The 22,703-nt window shown below is 36.8% G+C and overlaps 1 protein-coding gene and 1 long non-coding RNA gene across 10 annotated transcripts; both read left to right on the top strand.

Moving 5' to 3' along the window:
- The first annotated feature begins 4,186 nt into the window (after positions 1-4,186).
- On the top strand, positions 4,187-17,205 carry LOC114273714 (uncharacterized). 9 transcript variants are annotated; one of them, XM_082903926.1, is made up of 6 exons: positions 4,187-4,652; positions 7,243-7,303; positions 11,179-11,578; positions 12,229-12,417; positions 16,338-16,435; positions 16,886-17,205. In XM_082903926.1, exons 3-5 carry the CDS (start codon positions 11,333-11,335, stop codon positions 16,422-16,424), a joined length of 522 nt encoding a protein of 173 aa, XP_082760052.1. In that variant the 5' UTR covers positions 4,187-4,652; positions 7,243-7,303; positions 11,179-11,332; the 3' UTR covers positions 16,425-16,435; positions 16,886-17,205. The 9 variants fall into 9 exon arrangements, with proteins under 9 accessions (XP_082760052.1, XP_082760053.1, XP_082760051.1 ...); XM_082903927.1 differs by having other exon boundaries at positions 16,883-17,205; XM_082903925.1 differs by lacking the exon at positions 16,886-17,205 and having other exon boundaries at positions 16,338-16,616.
- Positions 17,206-19,214: 2,009 nt separating this feature from the next.
- On the top strand, positions 19,215-20,105 carry LOC145806636 (uncharacterized). The gene is made up of 2 exons (XR_014349952.1): positions 19,215-19,712; positions 19,833-20,105. It is a non-coding gene; the product is annotated as an uncharacterized LOC145806636 (long non-coding RNA).
- The last annotated feature ends 2,598 nt before the right edge of the window (positions 20,106-22,703 follow it).

Below are 22,703 nucleotides of genomic sequence, written 5' to 3'. Positions count from 1 at the left end.
CGTCAATTTCCTGAAGAGTTTGTTCAACAGTCTTAACCTCGGACGGGATGTCGGCTGGAACAGTGTCAGGAACAGCTTCAGGGATAACCTCATCACCTTCTTCATCTTGTGTCAAGTCAAGGACTTGTTCATTCAGAGGAGGGGACTTAGCCCCATCGGCATCCCTTGATTTTCTGACCAAGGCCTCATCCTCTTCCTTATCGGCATCTTCAGACTCAGATTCAGATCCTCCTTCAGGTTGACTTGATAGAGGAGGAGGGGGGAACGGCAGAGGAATAACGTCGGCTTTGCGCAGTGGCGAGTCATCTGGGATGTTGAGCTTTTTGGCAAGGGCCATCCAACCGAGGGAGAAGCCCCTGTTGCATGCCTGCCTGACTTGCAGTTTGTATTCCTCAGAGACGTCGGCCATACCCTGGGCGTAAGCCTTCTCATCAGCTTCTTTAATCTCAGCTTCTTTGGTGGCCAGAGCCTTCTGAAGCTCTTTCTCAGCTTGGACCTTTTTGACCTCAGCCTCTCTCTTCTCAGCCTCGGCAACTTTTTTGATGGCCTCAGCAGACTCAGCGTTTTCTTCGGCTAGGGTTTGGGCTTTGGTGGTAGCCTCAACCTAGTCTTCTAGTTTTTTCATTTTTAACTGAAGAGTTTTGCTCTCCTTTTTAAGAGCAGAAACCTCCCTCTTCATGTCGGCCAACCTCTCTCTTGTTTCGAAAGCTTGCATGGAGAGGGAGTGGGCATGTTGGATGGCCAGAAAGAACACAAGGCACAAATTGTTATAAAATTTTACAAATTAAGAGAGAAAACAAATTTCAACATAAAGGCACTTACTTGGACAGAGTGTTGCAGTATAAAGGCGTAATTCTCATACTCACTCATCTTGGCGTTTCGTTCAAGATCGCCTGGGAGAAGTAGAGCAGTACTTAGGGCCACGCCGACGTTAATGTCATCAGCACTGTCGCTGGCTAGGACTGGCTTATCTTCCAGAGTAATTTCTGGTCTCCAAGGGACTTTTGGTATTTTGGAACCCGAGGTCGTCGCAGACGATGACCTCGGCTTCTTTGATTGGGTGGATTCCGATGGCTGGGCCTCAGCAGACCTTTTTGCAGAAGTAGAAGCAGTTTTTTTACTCTCAGCCAAGTGTGAGATGGGCAGGGCGTCCTCAGCCTCAACCTCAGTAGCTTTGGCCTTAGGCTGAGCTTTTTTAATTCTCTTCGGCTTTGGTGGGGGGCATGGTTTGCGGCGGTTGAGCGTCAACATCCGTGGGAAGGTCGGCTAGGAGATCTTGGGCAACGGGCTTCGGGCGACCCATCTCAACAGTTTTGACGAGTCTTCGCCGACGTTTTCTTTCTGGTATTGGGATTAGGTATGGGGCAGAAGTTGATGGTTGGTCGGCTGGATCAGAGGTTGACCCTTGGTCAGCCCGAGATGTTGATGCTGTTTGTAGAATGGTAGCAGAGGGAGGAGATAGGCTTTTCTTTTTTCTTTTTGGGACATCGGGCAGTGTGGATTTGTATGTCGAAATAAAATTCAGTAACAGGGGAGCCTTGCGCTTGTGGATTAGGAGATCTAGGAGCTTCTTTAAATCTTTTCCAGGGAAGAAGGATTGACGGAAGTTTTTTGGTGGCTGATGAAGATCTGTAGGACAAACAAACAGACATTAGAAACAGACAAAGTTTTGAAGACTTAGAAAAGAAATAACTAAGTATTGACACTGGGCTCTTACCCTTGCCCTCTTTAACTGTTCGAGGAAGAGGGTAGAGGTGAATATCTTCGTCTGGACCAAATTCCCAATTTCCCGAAGCAATAACAAAGTCATCCCCGGCTCCCTTGTTGGAGTCCGGGAGGTTGGCTACAATTTTGAATTCAGTAGACCTCGGCTTGAGGTAGTAGACGTAACCTTTTTCCTTCAAGTTAAGGGGGCACATGGTATAACAATATTGTACATCGGCAAGGGTGATCCTAACATTCTCCTGCCTAGCTAGGGCTATGATACCATTAATCACTCGATAGGAGTTGATGGTAAGTTGCATAGGGTTCAACTTATAGTAGTGGAGAACCTCGCGAAAAAGGGGATTAAGTGGAAGCCGGAGTCCGCACTCAGTAAAAACTACTATAGGAAAGGGCATTGAATCATCTGTGGGCATGATAGAGTCATTATCTTCAGCTAGCCTCAGATGGACATCGGCAGGAATAGAGAACTCCGGCCTAAAGTACTCAAGTTTGGTTGGGGTATCTACCCTATGTCTCCACATACCCATAACGTCGGCCTAAAGACAGAGGGCTAGGTTTCAGAAATAACGTGTTCTTAAGGGGTTATCGGGACCTCGGCGAAACCTTAGGTATATGCTGGTAAGGATTGTTTCAGTTTTTCCTATAAATTGAAGGTTCTATAGACAAAACCCAAACCTAAATCTATGAAGGCAAAGATTGAAAGAAAGCAGAGATCTGGCAAAGACACAAAAAAAAAAACAGAAAACAAAGGTGAAATTTCAGAAACAAGAAACAAAGAATGATGTTTCAGAATCAAGAACAGAAGTATGGTTCTCAAAAGCATAAAAAACAAGAAATACAGGCTCAAGAACAAAAAAGTATTGAAACAGTACAAGTGTTCAAGACATGAGTGAAATCATGGAATAAACGCGTCCAGATGAACAGTTCAGCAAAATCAAAGGTTTGAAACAAAGCAATAATGGCAGCAAGTAAACGAAAGCACATCGAAGAAATTTGGAATAAGAGGAACAGAGGCTTACCAGAACAAATGAAGCCGGAATAAAAGGTCGTCGAGGTAAGGCAACGGTTGCAGACACGACGGAATGGTGAAAGCTTCAAAGGAAGAATAAAGACAGTTGCAGAGCTTGGAGCTAGAGCAATGGCAGATTTGAGAAGGTTTAAGAGAGAGAGAAAGCCAGAAAATCGAAAACAAAAGTAAAGAGACGAAAAGAAAGGGGGAAAAGTTTTGTAAAAAACTTGAAACGGCGGCAAAAGCAGGGCATTTATTACGCCTGGAGCAACGCACACGTCAGACGGCGCAGATGGGTGAAATACAGCTTTCAGGCGCGTCACAGACACGGGCCAATGAGGATAAAGCACGTGAGGGAAACGGTTGAGAAGTGATGCATGACAGCTTATGCACGTGGGGGAGTTCGTTTGAATTCTTGTTCTCCGAAGAGAACACGTCGGCCAAAAATAAATAATCTCGGCTAAACAGTTTTTGAGCCAATATGCGGAAAGAAATATCGATATAGGTTCCATCACCTCAGGATGCCGAGGTAATAGAACCTAGGGGGCAGTTGTGGGGATATATTTTTTGAGTACCAACACGTGGCATGGTGACGTCGACGTGTCAGCCGAGGTGCCACGTGTCGTGGTAGATATGTCGAGGTTATCTTGGCGAGGCCGAGGTTATCTCCGAAGATATCAGAATCCGAGATAAGCGGATAAGGGACAAGAGTCCTAGAGTAAAGAGGGAACTTTGCTAAAGATAAGGATAAAGCTCTTAGAGAGTTTATCTTTATCTCTTGAAGAGTCCAAAGTAAGTATTGAATTGGAGTCCATAGAAGTCAAGCTTCTAGTGGGACTGGGATTGAGTAAACTATAAAAGAGAGGCACTCCCGTGGGTCTAAGGTACGCAGTTTTATACTCAAGCTTGTGAGTTTAGCACTTGATTATCTTTGAGAGATATACTGACTTGATTGTCGGAGTTCCCCCGGGTGGAAGAGCCACCGCCGGAGCCTTTTCTTTCTGTTGCAGGTTTGCTGAAGCCATCTATTCAGCCAGTGCTCTCTAGCTGATTACTAGGCGGGCAGTGTGGTCAGATTTTCTCCCACACAGGTGCTAAGAGTATTGTTATATAACGTAGATCAAAGTATCATTCGAAATTTTTTTGATGTAGAAAAATGAAAAGGGCAAATTATAAATACCCCTCGAGATTTGGTGAAAATACAGATTTTTCTCGAGGTTTGAGAAATTATAAATTGCCCCCTAAAGGTCAAATTTGTATAACAAATTAAGGGAAAATCTGTATGAAAATAAAAACCTCAGGAGACAATTTATTATGAAAATATAAACCTCAGGAGGAATCTATATTTTCATCAAATCTTGAGAGGGTGTTTGTAATTTGCCCAAATGAAAAATGTAACTAAGATCTTAGAAGAAAAGAAAAGAAATCGAAAATGACAGCATCATTTCTCATAGTTTTGGATGAGAATTTTGAATAGATTTTTTGTATGTTAATACTTTTCTATACAATATATATAAAGCAGCAATTTCAGCCAAATATAAACATAGTTGAAAAGTCGATTTTGGCCTTGTGTTTTATAGCTTTTCTTCTTTGGATGCAAGGGTATTGATGGAATACTAACTGCAAATTGCTTACAGTTTATCAAAGGATACAGTATACCCACTCTCTCTCTATAATCTGTCTCAGAGAACCCTCAGTTCTCTTCTCAACGGTGATCTCCCTCCACCGACCACGATATTCGACCACCTCTTCTCTCCTCTCGCCGATCTCCTCCGTCCTCTCTCCTCTGGCGACCGCCGATGACGTCTCCTCTGTGGTGCTGATTTGTTTGATTTTGTGGGTATTCATAGTGTTCACCAGCGAATCAAACGGAAATTGAGCCCAAGGATGGAAGAATACGACACAAGCTTCTATTAAGGTAAAGACATAGATGAAGAATGTTAGGTATTTCGATTTTAGGTTCCTTTTGATCCAATTAGGGATTGTAAAGTGTTTTAATTTTCTTTGGTTCTGTTAATTTGTTAGGGTTTTGTTCTTTTTATTATTGTTTGCATGATGTTTACTGTGTATATTTTGTGGCTTATTCATTTTGGGTAAAAGAGGGTTTCATTGATTTGTTTTTCATTGTTGTGGATTTTTAGAGGCCTATATTATACATATTTGATTGTGCTTTGTTGAAATTCCTAACCTATGTTGGGATTTGTTTTGGGCAACAAAATTTATCTTTAATTGTTATTCTATTAAGTATTCTCCTTTCTTGGGTTTTTTTTTTTTTTTTTTTTTTTTTATAATAATTTTTATTTATTCCACTCTTAGGTTAAATGATGTTGAGTTTTGGGTATGGAAAAACTGTGCAACTTGTAGCCTTGGCCAATGGTTTTCTTTGCCTCATTAGGTGTCTTTTGTGAAATGGGTTAGCAAAAAGTTGCCATACTTTTTTAAAAAAAATTTATTACTAATTTTATTCCTTTGATTAAATTGAAAAATATCATCTGTGTGAAAAGTTCAATAAACCTCAACAATTTCTTAAGATCACTTTGTTTTGTAGTTAATTGTAGTCCAATAATTAAGTTGTAAACTGGATGACTCTATTGGTTGGTTGGTTCTAACCTTATAGGCCCTGTTTAGTTGTCCGGATTGGATTTGGATATAATGGGATACAATATGTTTAGGATATGAGATGAATTATGTATATTGTAAGTTTATTTTTATTATATCCAAATTCTTTGGATGGGTGGTTTGGTTTGAAATTATGAGATGTTGGGGGGTTCAAAATTGATGACTTTTATAATTTATGTTGATATCTATTAGTTTAGACTACCACCTGAACTTGTTCTAAGAACATTTAATAATTTGAAACAGTTTAAAAATACATAAACTAATCACAGAATTAGATGCAATCCTCTCATATGAGATAAATCATACTTTTTTTTTTCTTTGTGGGTTTACAGTTGTGTGAGAGGATTATATCCAATTTTGTGATTGATTTTTATATTTCTAAAGTAATTGATATAATTTGTCCACACTAACGTCCCACCCCTACCTACAACTTGATTTTTGCCTATTGGGATCGTCACATTATTAATAGTCTTGATTTTTGCATATTGGAATGATCACATTATTAATAAGCTTGATCAATTATGATTGATTAAACTAATTGAAGTGAATCAAATATCCTATTTAGTCAGGATCCATTTTTCCAAGAAGGTAAAAAGTTATTTAGTTGGGGATTCAATTTCTCAAGAAAGTGAGCAAAATAGAATATTGGATCCACTTTAATTAAGTTGATCAATCATAATCAATTAAGAAAAAATTTAAATGTATAGGATTTGATTATAGCCTTTGCCTAAATTGTCTTGTCAAAGCCTAAGCTTGAATTCTATCGAAGAGTTCAATGGGTCGAGTTTGGCATTAATCCTTCTAAATTTTCGATTGAGTTCGGAGATACTACTAACTCAATTGAACAAGTCTCAATTAAAATCAGGTATAATAGATTCATTAATTAGTGACATGCTGTTTACGCTCACAACATTATGATTTACCTTAATATGAATTAAGGAAAATAAATGCATTCCCACATGATAAAAGACACGACAAGTTTGTCACATTGACGAGAAATTATTCAATGTTTCGGGAGTAATATTTCATGTCCTTTACTAAATAGTACATTTCAAATTGTCTCTTAAAATTCTAACACAAAAGTTATAAGTTTTATAATTTACGCTGATAGCTATTAATTTAGAGTACCACCTAAATTTGCCCCAAGAGAACTTAATAATTTGAAAAAGTTTAGGAACGCATAAATCGATGATAGAATTGGAAACAACTCTCTCAAATGCCAACAATCCTATGCAAACTGTTCATATGGATGTTGTGCATATTTTGAGTAGTCTTCTAAATTGACTTGAGGTTTATTGGGATACTTTTGGTTTAAGAATTGTAAAAGTGTTTGCCTTCTTTGGCAATGGTTCCATTTGTTTGTTGATTATTCATCTCCTTCAGGGCAATATATTTTGGTTTTAGAATTGTAAAAGTGTTCACCTTCTTTGGCAATGGTTCCATTTGTTTGTGGATTATTCATCTCCTTCAGTGCAATATATTTTCTTCGTTTTACTTTTAATATACCTCATAACTGCCAACTGAAAGATTATAAAACACAACTCAAATTTTGAAAATTAAAAAAAAAAAAAAACACAATTGCCTATTCCTTTTATAAGCTGTTGTCAGTCCCAACTTTTTGTTTCTTTTATTGCGTCTCCACAGTTCTACTGTTGTTAAATAATTTTTGGACTTTTTTATTATTATTTTATTTATATATGTTTATATACAAAACAAAGTGTTTGTGAACTATATTTGATAAAGAGATTAAAGACAACGTAAGTTTTGCTTGATACAATGTCCACCTCCAAAAATTTTGCTTCCTACAATGGTATGAATTTAAGGTTTCATTTATTTGGTTCTATTTTTGCCAAATTTAATTATTTGTTTTTAATTTTACGGTTTTTTAGGCTTAAATCTACATGGAGGAATTAACTGGGAAGCTAGACATAACAGAACATGGCTTCAGTAGTAAGGGTTTTGTTTTTTTGAAGATTTAAGTAACTTCTTTTTGGTTTTTGACTTTCAATCCACCTGCAGAAATCAGCTGGGTAGCTATGCAAAAAAATAAAATAAAAAATAAGGGCTTTCAAATTATTCCTCTCATTCGATAATTCATTTTTGGCTGCTTTTACACTTCTTATTACCCAATTATTCAACTCTGCAAAATCTGTTATATTGCAAGCCAATGAGCATATTAATAGGTGCTCAATATTTTCTATAACTAATTTGTTTGTTATTGAATTTCCCTGTATAGATATCAAAAGATGAGATTTTATAATTATGACATGAGTTCTCAAATTCTTGTATAATATTTACTAGTGAACAATTGTGCACCACAAAACTTAGATCAAGAGAATGTCATGCCCATGGGAAATGAGTTTTGGTTTATTTGAGATCCTCTATTAAAAGTAACATACATTTTATTGAATAAAACTTTTTACCTTTTAAGTACTTTTCGTCCTTACGAGTAAACAGAGTTGATTAATCAAAATTTTGCTAGGTTTGATAAAGATGTTTCAAACAATTAGTTTTTGTTGCTTCAATATGAACCTACCGTTTTGGTGGGTATTGTATGTTATTTATCTTTGTGTTTTCTTACCATGTGCACTAATTTTAATTTCTTTGGCCTTACTAAAAAGGATGTATATCAGAACTGTAAGGTTTATTATATTTTTTTCCCCAAACTGTTAAGGAGGTCAGTGTAATTTACCTTATGTTCTATTTATCTTCAATTTCATGATGCTTTTCTTAAATTTTGCTTATACAGATCTCGTAGTTGTTCATTATATGTGCTATAAGATGCTTTGGTTTGATCTTTTAATGAAGCTAAGTTGAGCTCCATTGCTAGAGGGTGGAGTTTAGCGACACAAAATAGTGATGTGTATTCTCTGAAACTTCTAGATTTTATTTTTTAATTTTTATGGATTTCTTATGTAGTGAAACTTTTGGGTTTTGTGTGGAGAAAGAATCAATAGCTAAATTTTGTGATTTAGGAATTTCTGCAGCTTTTCTCCCTTTTTATGCCCCACACCTCTTCCCCCCGACTACCTGGATCTCACAAGTGAATCAAAAGTTCGATCTACATTGAATCTTCACCTAAATTGCACCATTGGCTTTATAATGAATTTTGCATTGCTGTGTGGGTTTTGCTCAATTTTGAAGTACAATAAAAAAACTTTTATGGCATTACATAGTTGGTGATTAATGGGTTTTTGCTAAGCTGTTTTTGCAGTTAAATTAAAAATTTGACATGTGGTGTTCAGTTCTTTTGGGTATTGTGATTTTGGATTCCTATTTGGTTTAGTAATGAATTTTGCAATACTCTTATCATTTTTTAAGAATTGTCAAGTATAATAAAGCCTTCTGTAACATTGTATGATTGGAGATTAATGGGTTCAATTAGGCTTTTGTCTTTATGATTAATACGCTTTTGTCTTTATGTGCGTTTTGCTCAATTTTGAAGTACAATAAAAAACTTTTATGGCATTACGTAGTTGGTGATTAATGGGTTTTTGCTAAGCTGTTTTTACGATTAAATTAAAAATTTGACATGTGGTGTTCAATTCTTTTGGGTATTGTGTTTGTGGATTCCTATTTGGTTTAGTAATGAATTTTGCAATACTCTTATCATTTTTTAAGAATTGTCAAGTATAATAAAACCTTTTGTAACATTCTATGATTGGAGATTTATGGATTCAATTACGCTTTTGTCTTTATGATTAATATGCTTTGTAGTTAGTTGATTGTTTATGAATTTTGCAGGATTGTGCCAGTATTTTGAGAGAATTCAGGATATATTATATGTATATAGATTTATTTCCATCTTTGATGATACTTATCATCCATTTCTCATGGTAATAATGTTCTATTTTAACTCTTCTAAAAGTTGCCAATGTATGGTCAAATAAATGTTGCTGCCTTTCATCTACCTATGTATTTCAGACCAAGGTAAAAAATACAATTAATTCCAAGAAGCAATCAGTGTGTTTGGTTTGAGTTTTTTGAATTAAGGTTTTTGAAAATTAAGTTTTTTGGTTTTCGTATTTTTTTGTTTTTAGTGAATATTTTTAAAATTTTAAATATTTTTTTTTACTTTTTAGATGCACCTTACTTAGATGTATCTAAAAAGTAAAAAATTTGTGAAAAAATATTTTAAAAAATTAATAAATACATAAAAATACAAAAAATGTACTGAATTCTCGTATTTTTTTTTTTGTATTTTGTGTATTTAGTGAATTTTTAAAAGGTTTTCTTCACAAATTTTTTATTTTTTAGATACATCCAAGTTAGGTATGTCTAAAAATTTTAAAAATTGCTTAAAATATTAAAAAAAATCAGTAAAAACAAAAAAATACGGAAAATAAGAAAGTAGAATTTTCTCAAAAATGTTTTTTGAAAAGGGAAACCAAGCATAGTGGGGTTTTGTGTTCACCAAACATGTTTATGATGTTCTATGGAAGGAATTTGTGGTGGTGTTAACAATGCAGGACCTGGACAAGCATTTGGAAAATTCTCATTTATTCATTCAAAGACAATTTCTTTATTAAAAATGTATTGTACCAAACACAAATACTATAAAATATTGATTAATGGGCACTAGCTAGTGTGCTTTGCACGCGGCCATTTCACTAGTCCTAATAAAAGAAAGAATTATATAAACATATGAGGAGTATGATTAGCTATTTAAAACGATAAACTTGAGTATATCTATTCTGTTATGTAAAGCGCTCAGTAAATCTCATTTGATATGAATATTATCACACTTTTCTTTCTATTATTATACTTATTTTTTTCTAAATGCCCTTTAACTATAATATATAATAATTGTTGAGTAAGTTTTTTCATTCATCAAACTACATAAACGATTTTCATTATCTATCAAATTGCTCCTCAATTATCAAACCATGCAAATATTTAAACATAAAATTATGTATCATGTTTGCACTCACCTCTAACATATATACACACTCGTCCGTATGCATACTTTTGTTATGTTTTTGGGACAAAATTATATGCTTTTTTATATCAATGAAGTTATATTATTTATTAAAATAAAAACAGTGTGATCTTCTTTCCTTAAAAAGACAGTAAAACTGAACCATGTTTATATATCTTCTGCCTTGAGGATTCAATCTGTGGGGATAGCTCTGTGTAATTTTTTTTTTCTTTTCTGCTTTCTATGTGCATCAATGTCTTCAAAACCCTTATTCTGTGCTAAGCGAAAGAGAATTTCTGATCTGCAAGCACTCTTAGACCTTGATTTGAGGTGCTAAGACAATTCCGCAAGTATTAGGTTTTGATTTGAGTTGCTGAGAACAGTACGATGTTTTTAATTTTCTATTGTTATGAGGGATTTTGAGTTTTGTTCTCATAATTTGGGTACAATTTGAATCTACTTTTATGTTTGTATTTATTTAATTCTTCAAATGCAAAATCAACCTACTGTGATTCTTTTGTGAAATCAAGAGTAACGAGCCCTTGATTTGAGTTGCTAATACAGTTTGAGGTTTTGTATAGTCTATTGTTGTGATGTATTTTAGAGTGTCGATCTCATAATTTTGGATATAATTTTGCTATACATATGTTTATGCACACATATATATGAAAGCAAAACTACCCATTTTGATTCTTTTGTCAAATCACGAGTAACGAGCCGTTGATTTGAGTTGCTTAGACAGTTTGATGTTTTGTATATTCTGTTGTTATGAGGGATTTAGAGTGTCGTTCTCATAATTTTGGATACAATTTTGTTATACATATGTTTATACACACACATATATGTATTTACTTCATTCCTCAAAAGCAAAAGCTACCCATTTTGATTCTTTTGTCATCCTCCTCAGTTCTGAAGACCGAGTCTCCTTGTATTTTTTGAGCAAAGAAGTAATAAGCAATCTTACAATTGGGGCTATGACGTCTTTGCGCTTACTGGGTCAACATCTTGGTTCTCAGCATTGAAATAATTCGAGGACTTGACTGACCGCCTTTTTGGTAACAATGCTTCGAGTTGGCAGAGCATTATTCCTATTGCATAGACAGATGCATACCCTATCCCGTGATGGTCCTAGTGAAACCCTAAAGAGGAAGGTTGCTGAGTTGGAGAAGATGAGGAAAAGGAAGAACCCTAAGAAAAATCAGTTATTTGTAGAAGTTCCGGAGCCAAAAACATTCCTTGACACAGCGACTATGCCGATGATTCTCACTGCTGTCGGAGTTGCTCTCTTTGCGAAGCTCCTGATGATGGTACACTTAGTTTGGATGCATTTCTTTGTGTTTCCTTCAACTCTGGATATGTAATTATCTTGTTAGTTCTCTCATAATTTGCAACGTGCTTATCTGAACCTAATTAATTTGTTTACCAAATGTGTAACCTCTATATCAGTTGCTATTCATCGGTAGTATTTTGATGGGTTTTTATTTCTTTTAATTAAGAAAATTGAAAACAAAACTTCATGGGTTTGAACTTTTGTCTCAACCTTCCATTATTGCGAATCTAAAGTTAGCCATAATCTATCTATCGGATTGCCTAATGGAAGATACTCTCAATAGGGCAGAGCCTTATTGATGTTTGTGGTGACTTCCGTGAAGTAGCAACCACATGGGATGGTTGTGGTAAGGTTTCAGGTAATTGTGTTGGTGGGACTATACAGGCTATAGTTTCTCTAACCTTCTGAGATATTTCAAGATATAATTTGGTCATTATTGACCGATGATTCATCCACTACTAAAATGGCATACCTAATGAAGTTTGGAGCTTAAATATAGAGGTTTCTTGCTGTTCCTTTTGTAGATTATCCTCTGACATCAATTTTGCTTGCCTGAAAGCCTCATCAGTCAATTTTTTTGATTCTATACCTGACAATATTAATGTGATTAATATGGTATACTGGCAGTATGATGAATCCAAATCCCAAGAGATGATTGAGCGCAAAATAGAGCATGCTCCTGCTGGTCAAGGCACAGTTAGGATGCTTACTCGTGAGGAGTGGGAGGAAATTAAAGAAGTGAGGCCAAGGACTCCGTTTGAATCAAAGCTCGCCCGTCCAAATGCACGAATAAGAACTGGAGAACCATTACACAAGGTGAAGCTCAATTCTACTGTCATTTATCTTTTTATTTAAATGGATTGAGGTGTTATTTCAGAGTCTTGCTGATACTACATTGTAAGGGGTAAAGGTGTTCTCCAACATCCTAATGAAAATTGATTGATAAATTGTGTTCAGTGGCTGCCTCTGTTAAATGGTCTTGAATAATTGCTTATTAGATTAGAAAATAAGCTGTGGTAATTTCTCCATTTTCTTTGATGGCCCATGATGGGGGGGTCCACTCATGGTAAAATTTTGTTTCCACTTTAAGAAAACTGAATGTGGTGGTAGTTTTTAGTATCTTTGATGTCCAGTTGAATTTGCAATTTTCACTCAAATATTATATATATACCAATATAGTCAATCTATCCCCAATGGGGACACTTGCAAATACTAGGCACTTTGTTTGTCATTCAACCTCAGGCAATTGAATTTTATGCTCCATTAGACATACTTATCTTGTTAATTTGTCTGTGGGTTTTGCAACATTTATTTTCTAAAAATTGTTGAGATCTTCATTTTTGAGGCTTAATATGAGAGGCCACAGTATTATATTAATTGTGTGCTCTAATCCTCTACACGTATGCACTTTATTTACTTAGGATTAGCACAAGACCCGGGCTGTATATGCTTGCTGTTTTATTTGTTTTAGTATCACAGACTTGCAGAATTTCTCTTCTCCACCAAATTACATGATAATATCAAAATCCAGCTATTACTGTTTGTATGGTTTCTTTTCTTGGGAAACAAGCCTCTATTTCTTAAGAATTATTAGTACTCATCTGACATTAATTTAAGATCCCTAATTCTTTTTTTAAATTCAGAATCACCTTTTCTTTTTTATATGCATCTTTTATGTGTTTGTTAGGCAATGGCACATTTTTAATCTTATATCCTATTTTTCCTTATAACCTTTAGCACTTGTGGCATTTTAGTATGTTGTTTACAATGATTGTAGTAGTAGGGAACTATATTTGCACCATGCTCAGTTCTTTCCACATCTGCCCTCAACCCAATATGTGAACCTTTTCAATATTCAGTCTGTCTTACTGCCTCCTGAGAAGGCTCAAAATTAGGCACTTGAGTTTATTGAACAAAATTTAGTGTAGTCATAATTAGCAGCCAAGTTTCTTAACTCAGGTCTGTTACCATGGTGGAAACACTGACCACATTGCTCTATTTCCAGCGTAGCTGAAAACAGTTTACAATGGTAACTGCTGGAACTGATGATGACATTTGTAGCTCAGAGCATCAAATAACAGTTCACTGTCTTGTATAACCAAATTAAATGGATTGTGATTTGGGTACGTGCTAGGAGTGTCTCGACGATATTCCGATCCGTTCAAACCGACCGAACCGAACCGAACCGAATCGATCTAACGCATTTTGGACGGATGCGTGATGACGAGCGGACGGTTGCGGATTGATTTTTTTCAATCCGCCTAGTTTTGAACGGATGGCGGATTTGAGGTTCCTTTGACCGCAACCGAACCGCCAAACTTCAAACATTCCTAGTAATTTGCAAGACTTTATGTTTTCAATTTGAGGTGCCGTTTGGTAACACTTATGTTTCCAGTTTTCTGTTTATATTTACAAAAATTTAAAAAACTCAAATAAAAACTTGTTTGGTAAAATTTTTGATTTATAAATCAGTGGTCTCAGTTTATAAATTTGGCCAAAAAATGAAAACACAAAAAATGTGTTTCCATTTTGAGTTTTTAATTTTTTTTTTTTTTACCACCCAATACTAGCTACCACCAGCCACCATTTTCCACCACCGTCTTCCGCCACCACTACCCACCACCCACCCGCCACCACCACGCCTGCCACCACCACCACCCGCCACCACCACCCACCACCACCCATCAACCACCCACTCGCCACCACCACCCATCCCTCGCTACCGCCGCCACCGCCGCCACTACCACCCACCACCCACCTGCTATCCACCCGCCATCACCCACCACCTGTCACTACCATCCACCGCCCGCCACCACCACCCGCCACCTACTTGCCACCACCACTCACCACCCACCTACCACTACCATCCACCACCAGCCACCCACCACTATCAGCCACCCGCTACCCACCTGCCACCACCACCACCCACTCGCTACCACCTACCACCCGCCACTGTCACCCACCCACCCACTACCACCACCACCCGCCACCACCCACCACTACCCGCCATCCGCCACCCACCTGTCACCACCACCCGCTACCACCACCACCACCACCACCACCCACTCGCTACCACCCACCACCCATCCGCCACCACCCACCGCCACTCGCCATCCGCCACCTACCTGCCACTACCACGCACCACCCGCCGCCACCGCCACCACCACCCACTCGCTACCACCCGCCACCGTCACCCACCAACCCATTACTACCACCCGCCACCTATCCGCCACCACCACTCACCCGCCGCCACCACAAACTCGCTACCACCGGCCACCGTCACCGACCCACCCACTACCACCACCGGCCACCTACCCACCACCACCACCCACCCGCTACCACCCACCACCACCCGCCATCCGCCACCCATTTGCCACCACCACCCGCCATCCGCCACCCACCCACCTGCCACCACCACCCACTCGCTACTACCCGCCACCGTCACCCACCCATCCACCACCACCACCACCACCAGCTACCTACCACCCACCGTCACCACTTTCCACCACCGTTTTCCGCCGTTACTTGCCGTCACTTGCCCCCCACTTGCCATTTTCTCACTCTTTTTTATATTTTTAAATTTTTTAAACATTTTATCAATTACCAAACACGTTTGTAGTTTATGTTTTTCTAAAAATAAACAAAAACCAGTTTATAAAATTTTTGTAAATATAAACTGAAAACGTAAACGTTACCAAACATATTCTGTTTATGTTTTCAATTGAAAAAAAATTTAGATATTCTATTGTATTTTCAAATTGTTTTCAATTTAAAAATCTTTTTTTCAAATGGCAAATGTTGATATTTGATATTTTTGTATGAAAAATATAAGACTTAATTTTATCATTTTTTTAAAAATCAAATTAAATAGTTTTTGAATAAAAAAATAGTAATGAAATAGTTTTGATAATGAATGATTTTCTTATATGTATTTGTTATTGGTATTTGACAATTTACTTAATGATCTTTTGATTGTGTTGAGTTGGATTGTTATCGAAAAAAAAATATTGACAAGTTGTATTATGTTCAAAATTTGTAAAATTTTAAACCGCTAAATCGATTTGCATTTATCTGCCAATCCGCTCAATCTGTATCCGTCAATCTGGCGGATGGATGCGAATTAATTTTTTTCAATCTGTCAATCTGGCGGACGGATGACAGATTGGAGGTTCTCAGGCTGCGACCGAACTGCGAACACCCCCGAACTGCGAACACCCCTAGTACGTGCTTAGTTCTATTCTTCAGAAAGTATGCTTGTGTGTTTGTGTATTAATGTTATGAAAATCATATCACACTGGTCCATACGAACCACAAAACTGCTTTGAACACAAACTGCCCTCCTTTGTTAAAGCCGCTTAGAGCTGTGGTTGAACCAGTCACTCATTCAATCTGGCAACGGTTTACCTTGACCGACTGGTATCTAAGCTCCTTTAAATTTTGGCTTAGGGCTCTTTCAGCCCTCATTCTGTTATTTGATTTTTTCATCCTCATTCAGTCTTCACTCCTGAAAGCCCCGTATCAGCGACAGTTAAAGAATCTGTGTCTAGTTTATTTGATTTTGTGTATCTATGATGCTTTTTTTTGTAATTTTTATACTTGTATTTTTTTTCAAATATAAATTTTGTAGTATATTTGTGACATTTGATTTTAGTTGATCCGGCGATTGAACCAATGGCGATTTAATCCGTTTTTCCTGTTTGCCTGACCATTTGTTTTTATTTACTTGTTTTGTGTAGGATGATTTGAAGGATTGGACTATTGATGTGCTCACAGATGCACTAACGCGTGCCGAAGAAACCGTCAGACAGGCCCAAATGAATTAGTTTAAAAATAGGTATATTTACTTGTTTTATTATTGAACATGATTGCTTGGTAGGCATTGAAAATCTTCAAAGGAGTTGATGTTTGATGTTCATCTTCCTGCTGTAAATGGCAAAACAAATGCAACTGCAATGCTATGTAGCCTTCATTTATAAACCATTGCAGCTGCCAAGTTTTGCAGTGTCACCTTCTTACAGCCGTGTGCGAGTCGTATTTTTTTTTTTTTCCCGTTGGCTTACCCTCGTGTTCCAGACTCGCCTAATAATTTGTCGTGTCCGAGAAGCTATATGATATTCTTGGAATCTTATGTGCCACCTCACAATAGGGACATGTCTCCATTTTTGCAAGGGGAATTAGTTGCTGATCACAGTAGGCTTGATCGGATTTTTTTATTTTTTATTTTTAATCAAAATGCAAGTTGCATAAAAAGATTTGATTGAAATATTTTTATTTTCTAAAGCAGGTTTGGACCCACAATTTTGTCATGACACGAAACAGATGGGTTCAAAATTCTAGGAATTTTTTTGGCCCATGTTTTTCATCGTCGTCACTTGCGTCTCCTTGAAGGACATCTGGCATGATATTATTAATTAATGCAAGGCTGTACTGGCTCCACTTACACATTAATACATGTATTTATATATATATATATATATATATTAGAAAGTTCGATTTCTAGAATCCAATCATCCCCTTCCACCTAGTCTCAATTCTTTTTATCCGAATAATTCATATTATAAATTTGTTGGGTAAATTATATTTCTGTCATTTTATATTTGGTCACTTTCTCACTTTGATCTTTTGAATTATTATTATTATTTTTTTCACTTGGACTTTTTATATTTTTAGTTTTTTTCAGTTTACTTTTAAAGTTAATTTATGTTAAAAATTAAATAGAAAATAATACATTGACAGTCACGTGGCATAAAAATATTTTATTATATGTAACTTACATATCGGACATAAATCTAAATTATTGTTGAAGAATGTAGTAAAAAATAATTAGCTAAAATAGCAAGAGTGCGGTTTGATTAGTAATTATGGGTGAGTATAGTTTTGATTCAGTTCAATTTTGAATCAAATCAAAATTAATACCTATGGCTTTATAAAATATGTCATCAAACTGAATTATGAAAATGCAATTCGATTTGGTTTAGAATTACTATTTTTATAAAATTGTTATTAATCACAATATAATCACTAATTGTTCAAATATTAAATAATATATTATTATTTTAGAAATAAAATTATTTAAATGATTTTTTTAAATTAATTTTTATTATTATATAAAAATATACTTGTAAGTAGAGAGTTAATCTATAACTTATATAAAAAGAAATGCATAAGCTTGGTATAACGCTCCTATTTGCTTGTTAGGTCATCTCTAATGTTTCATCAGATTTATTATCAAATTCAAATTTGATGAAAAAGTACATCTTTTTGTGCTCCAATGATTTCACCAAATCTGTATCAAACTGAGAAAATAGCAAAGGTTTCACCAAACTGAGGATTTGGGTGTATGACCGTTGAGGATGGGATCCACCTGATAATCGGCCGGACGTCCAGTCAAATGTCCCCCTCGGTCGTCCTATTCCTTGAATAATTCCTACAAAAATAGCTAACACAGTGTTGGTAAAATGGTTTGTGCAATCATGACTTTTGACTAATTTTGAGCCTAAATTGAGATGGGCTCCAGACACTGATTGAGGTGTGTCCAGGTGGAAACGCATTCTTTGCCGGGTGGTGATTCACTTCGTATATTTGGTTGTTCAAACCATTTTTTGAGTTAATGCGAAATTTACTCCGAAAGAGGCTCTGGTAACACGATAGTTGCTCTATTTTCTTCATCATCATTTAGCTTTTTGCATTACAAATATAAAGCAGAGTATGTATGTATGTATGTGTATGTGTGTGAATGAAATGTAAAAGCGCAAAATGAAGATTGCGAAGATAGTGAATTTATAATTCTGAATTATGTGTATATACTGATTTTAATTGTTCACAAATTGGCTACTGTTAGTTGAACATTGTAATCAAAACAAACATGTTCTCTAACTTTCTGATTTGAATATAGTTGGATCAATTCTGTGTGTGTGTGTGTGTCTCAAACGTTTAGATTCAATCACTTATTTCTGATCTCGGATTTGCTTAAATAGGTAATCTTGTTGGTTTTCATTCACCATATCTCATCTTTTTTTCCTTGTCCACTAAGTTGAATTCCTTGTTGTGGGTAGTTTATTCTGAACCATCCCACAAATCTCAATTACCCAATTGGGTCTTTTACAAGAAAATCATCTGTGTATACCCTCTTTTCTGACCTGGGTTTTGTTGAAGAGATATGTTGCAAAAATGGGTGGTTGTACCAGCAAGAAAAATGTTTCAGAACCAAGTGTTAATGGGTATAGTTCAGGAACAGGTAGTGGTACTGGGCATCACCAATGCTACCAACAACAACCAATTGTTCACCAGAGCTATCAAAAGTCATCAACTGTTGTTTTTTCATTTTTTGCATTGATTGGTCGACTGACCGGTCGTCCGTGCGGTCGACCGGTGGTTTGATGAAAAGCCAAATTCCTCCGTTGGAGCAGGCAATATCAGATAGAGGAATTCGTCATTTTTTACTCAAATTTGATAAAAATTCTAGTGAACCGTTAGAGATGTCCTTAGGAACCTACTTGGTTTCTAAGGTTCTACAAGAGGACAAATACACCGGTTTAGGTGAAAATTTCTCAAGAACACTATTATACAATCTATACCTATTATATAAAAGAACTCAAGTAGACAGGCGTATTGAATCTATCGCTTTAGCAGTACTCCTGTGTTACCCATATCTTTATCTCTTTTCAAATAGACAAGTGATGTGTTTGCTTATGGTCTATCCAAGTGTCCCAGGAGATATGCACCACAAGCCATAACCATTGGAGTAGTCAACCACAAGTTGCCATGTCTATATCCTAGAACCTTCCTCTGTTCGGTCAATCGATGCACCACCTATAGAGTTGTTGGCTTACAGCAACATCTGCCCGCAACAAACACAATGCAAACTTTCTTGTCACAAATCTTTTTCTTACTCTAAGCACAAATCTTTTGGGCCAATCCCTTGTTACAAAGTTTCAATTCAAAGAAAAGTATTTTGCTTTCTCTTTCCTCATTCTGGTATGTACCTGGTTTGTTCCCTTTTCTTAATTAAGTTTCATTCCCTTAATTTCTTAATCCATTTTTTGGGCCAATCCCTTGTTACAAAGCTTCAATTCAAAGAAAAGCATTTTGCTTTCTCTTTCCCCATTCTGGTATGTAACTCATTTGTTCCCTTTTCTTAATTAAGTTTCATTCCCTTAATTTCTTAATCCATTTTTGCATCAATAAATGGAATATCTGTTGTGCTTAAATTTTTTTTGTTTCCTCTCCAGCTGGGACACAACAATCACATTCTTTAGTAATGTTTTGGAGAGAGTGATTCTCAATTCGTTGACCCAATTGATGGAAGCACGCCCGGTATTTGCTAAAATTCCTATAAGAACGTTCCTTGTGTTTCTTCTTTTCCCCCTCCGCTTGTTTACTTTGTTTTTGGTAGAACTTGTTTACTACCTTATTTCAAACATGCCTTGATGAATTGCTATATTTCTTTTGGACCTTTTATTGATGTATTTGTGAGGTAATCATCATCTACTCTTATGTTCAAAGTTCTAAATATATATATTGCTGATGAAAAGGGGAAAAAAAAAAAAAAGATATGTCACTTCTAAAAAGTAGGGGTGGGCATGGTCCGGATTGGACCGGATTGGGATAAAATCAGGATCAATCCGTTATTTACAGTTCCTGAAAAATTGGAACCAATCCAACCCGTTTAAATCATGGAACCAATCCATTTAAACACGGATTGGATCGGTTTAGGACCATAGATTCACATAATTAAATAACAAAATATATATATATATATAACCCTTTAATTTCATAAAAACATAAACATAGCGCTATATTAGTTCTACAGTAGCAACATGTCTTTTTATAATAGCGACATACTGTTCTGGAATTTAAATAATTATAAGAAAACTGGTTTCACTATAAGTATTTAGACCATTACAAATTAAAACTAAAAGCTAACAAACAAAAGTAATAAAAGAAAATATTATGCGGCTTTAGGTTTGAGTTTAGGTTTTATATAGAATAAGAGAAGATATTATAGGGGATGATGTATAATAAAAATATATACTATTTGTATACGGTCCGGATCAATTCCAATCTGGAATCGAGGGGTTCAATCCGGAACCAATCCGTAGACTACGGATTTTTAATTCTTCAATCTGGAACCGAACCACGGATTCAAAAAATTAATCCAAACCTATCGGATTTGACTGGACTTGATTGGATTACGGATTTCACGGATTCCTTACTCAGCCAACTAAAAAGGAGCCTATTTGGAGTGAGGTTGTTAATTTGGTTTAGACTTGCTTTGAGTGTTTCTTGGAAATTTGGACATCTTGGCTCCTCAATTGTTTGGTATTAGATACAAAAACTAGAAAACCAAATTTGGGAGTTTTGTGTGTGTGCAAGTGTGTGTGTGTGTGTGTGTGAGAAGGGGGGCAATTTCATTAACTTTATTGACATACGAGAAAGAATCAACCCCAAGTAAAATAAGCCCAGTCGCTCTTTTCATTGTATTGTAATCATACTTGCTATTATATTTTTCATCTCTGGTGTTCTCCACATGCTTGAAAAATACACAATTTTCATTTTTTTATTTTTGGTACGTGTGAGTATCATGCTTGGCACGTGGTGAGCCCTATGGGCATCACGTCATCACCATCACACATCTACGTGATAGATCCCTGAGGCACAACGATGAGTTGGGGTTGTATACCTAGCCTAAGCGAGGGCATGCACACCACCAAGTATGAAAACAAGGCCACAACTCACTTTGATAGAGTTGGCTCACCTAGAGCTCTCTATTGCCCTTCATAACTCAAGAAATATTTTCTCTACCCACTCACCCCAGCTCCATAGCAACATAGTTGGACTCTTGGCTCACCTACGTTTACTTAGCTGCTCAAGATAAGCCCTTGGCTTACCCATGCACTCATTATCTTGGTTGCCTAGGTCGAGAGCAGGACCTAGGCACTCCTGCTTGGGATCATTGGAAGATTGTGGATTGGAGGCTAAGACCTCGGGATCGTCAAGGTCGTGTAGTTATTTCCCTGTAGTGACAGCTCCCCCTTTGACCTGGCTTACAGAAAGAGACGTTGACCTTACACTTGCATCTGATGCACAAATGATACACCTCTCAAGATATCATACCTATAGTTGTAGCTCCTATGATGCAACTTTCCCAAGAACCTGAATCATAGGACATAGCTAGTAAGGCTGATATCACCCTCCTGTCGAGTCGAAGAGAACTCGCCACCTAATACTCTTGGAGTCTATATGACAGCATCATAAGTGCAACCACAATAACACAACAAGAGCAACAAGAATCAGACAACATACATGTTCAAGGTCTCTCATTGCCACCCCTTTTCCTCTTTAAGCCTGCCTTGGTCTTCTCCTCTTCTACCTCTGGTGATCTTAGGCTATTGAAATGTCCACCATCTTCCCAGAGATCAACGACCGATTGCCTCTAATCTCCATCACCCACATTATAACTCCACTAGGGATCAAACCCAAAATCTCTGAGCTTGCATTGGATGTAGTGAAAGAACACATACACAACATACTTCACACAAACAATGGTCATATCCCTACCTCTCCAGAACTAGACCTCCGTTCCCCTTACTTTATTCACATCGCAAGTCTCCCATATCCGGCAAGGTACACTATACTAAAGATTGTCCGTTTTGACGAACGAAAAGGGAACGCTATGGAACACGTTTCGCACTTTCTCGACGCCTTTGGTGCCCATCGAGAAGACCAAAACCTCCTCATGAGAGAGTTCTCCAAGTCCTTCACAGATCGGGCATTCTCATGGTATGCCAACCTCGCCACTGGCTCTATCTTTTTGTGGGTAGACTTGGTGAAAACGTCTATATCAAGTTATTTTACGTCGAAGCAAGGCTAACCACCCTTCATCTTATGAAGAAAACACAAACTTGGGGAGGACATCCTTGTTTATGTCCACTGCTTCAGTGAAAATAGAATAGACATTCAAGATCCAATGGAAGAACATCAACTGGTATCAATATGCATCGAAGGGATGCTCACGACTTACAAGCTCCAGTTGGTCAACCACCACTTCCCTGACTTTTCTGCCTTATGCGCTACAGCTCGAAACATAAGTGAAACTGTGG

This window comes from Camellia sinensis, chromosome 14 (assembly GCF_055761805.1).
Source record: "Camellia sinensis isolate YWXY chromosome 14, ASM5576180v1, whole genome shotgun sequence".
Classification (NCBI taxonomy): domain Eukaryota; kingdom Viridiplantae; phylum Streptophyta; class Magnoliopsida; order Ericales; family Theaceae; genus Camellia; species Camellia sinensis.
This window is presented reverse-complemented; position numbering and strand designations above follow the sequence as displayed.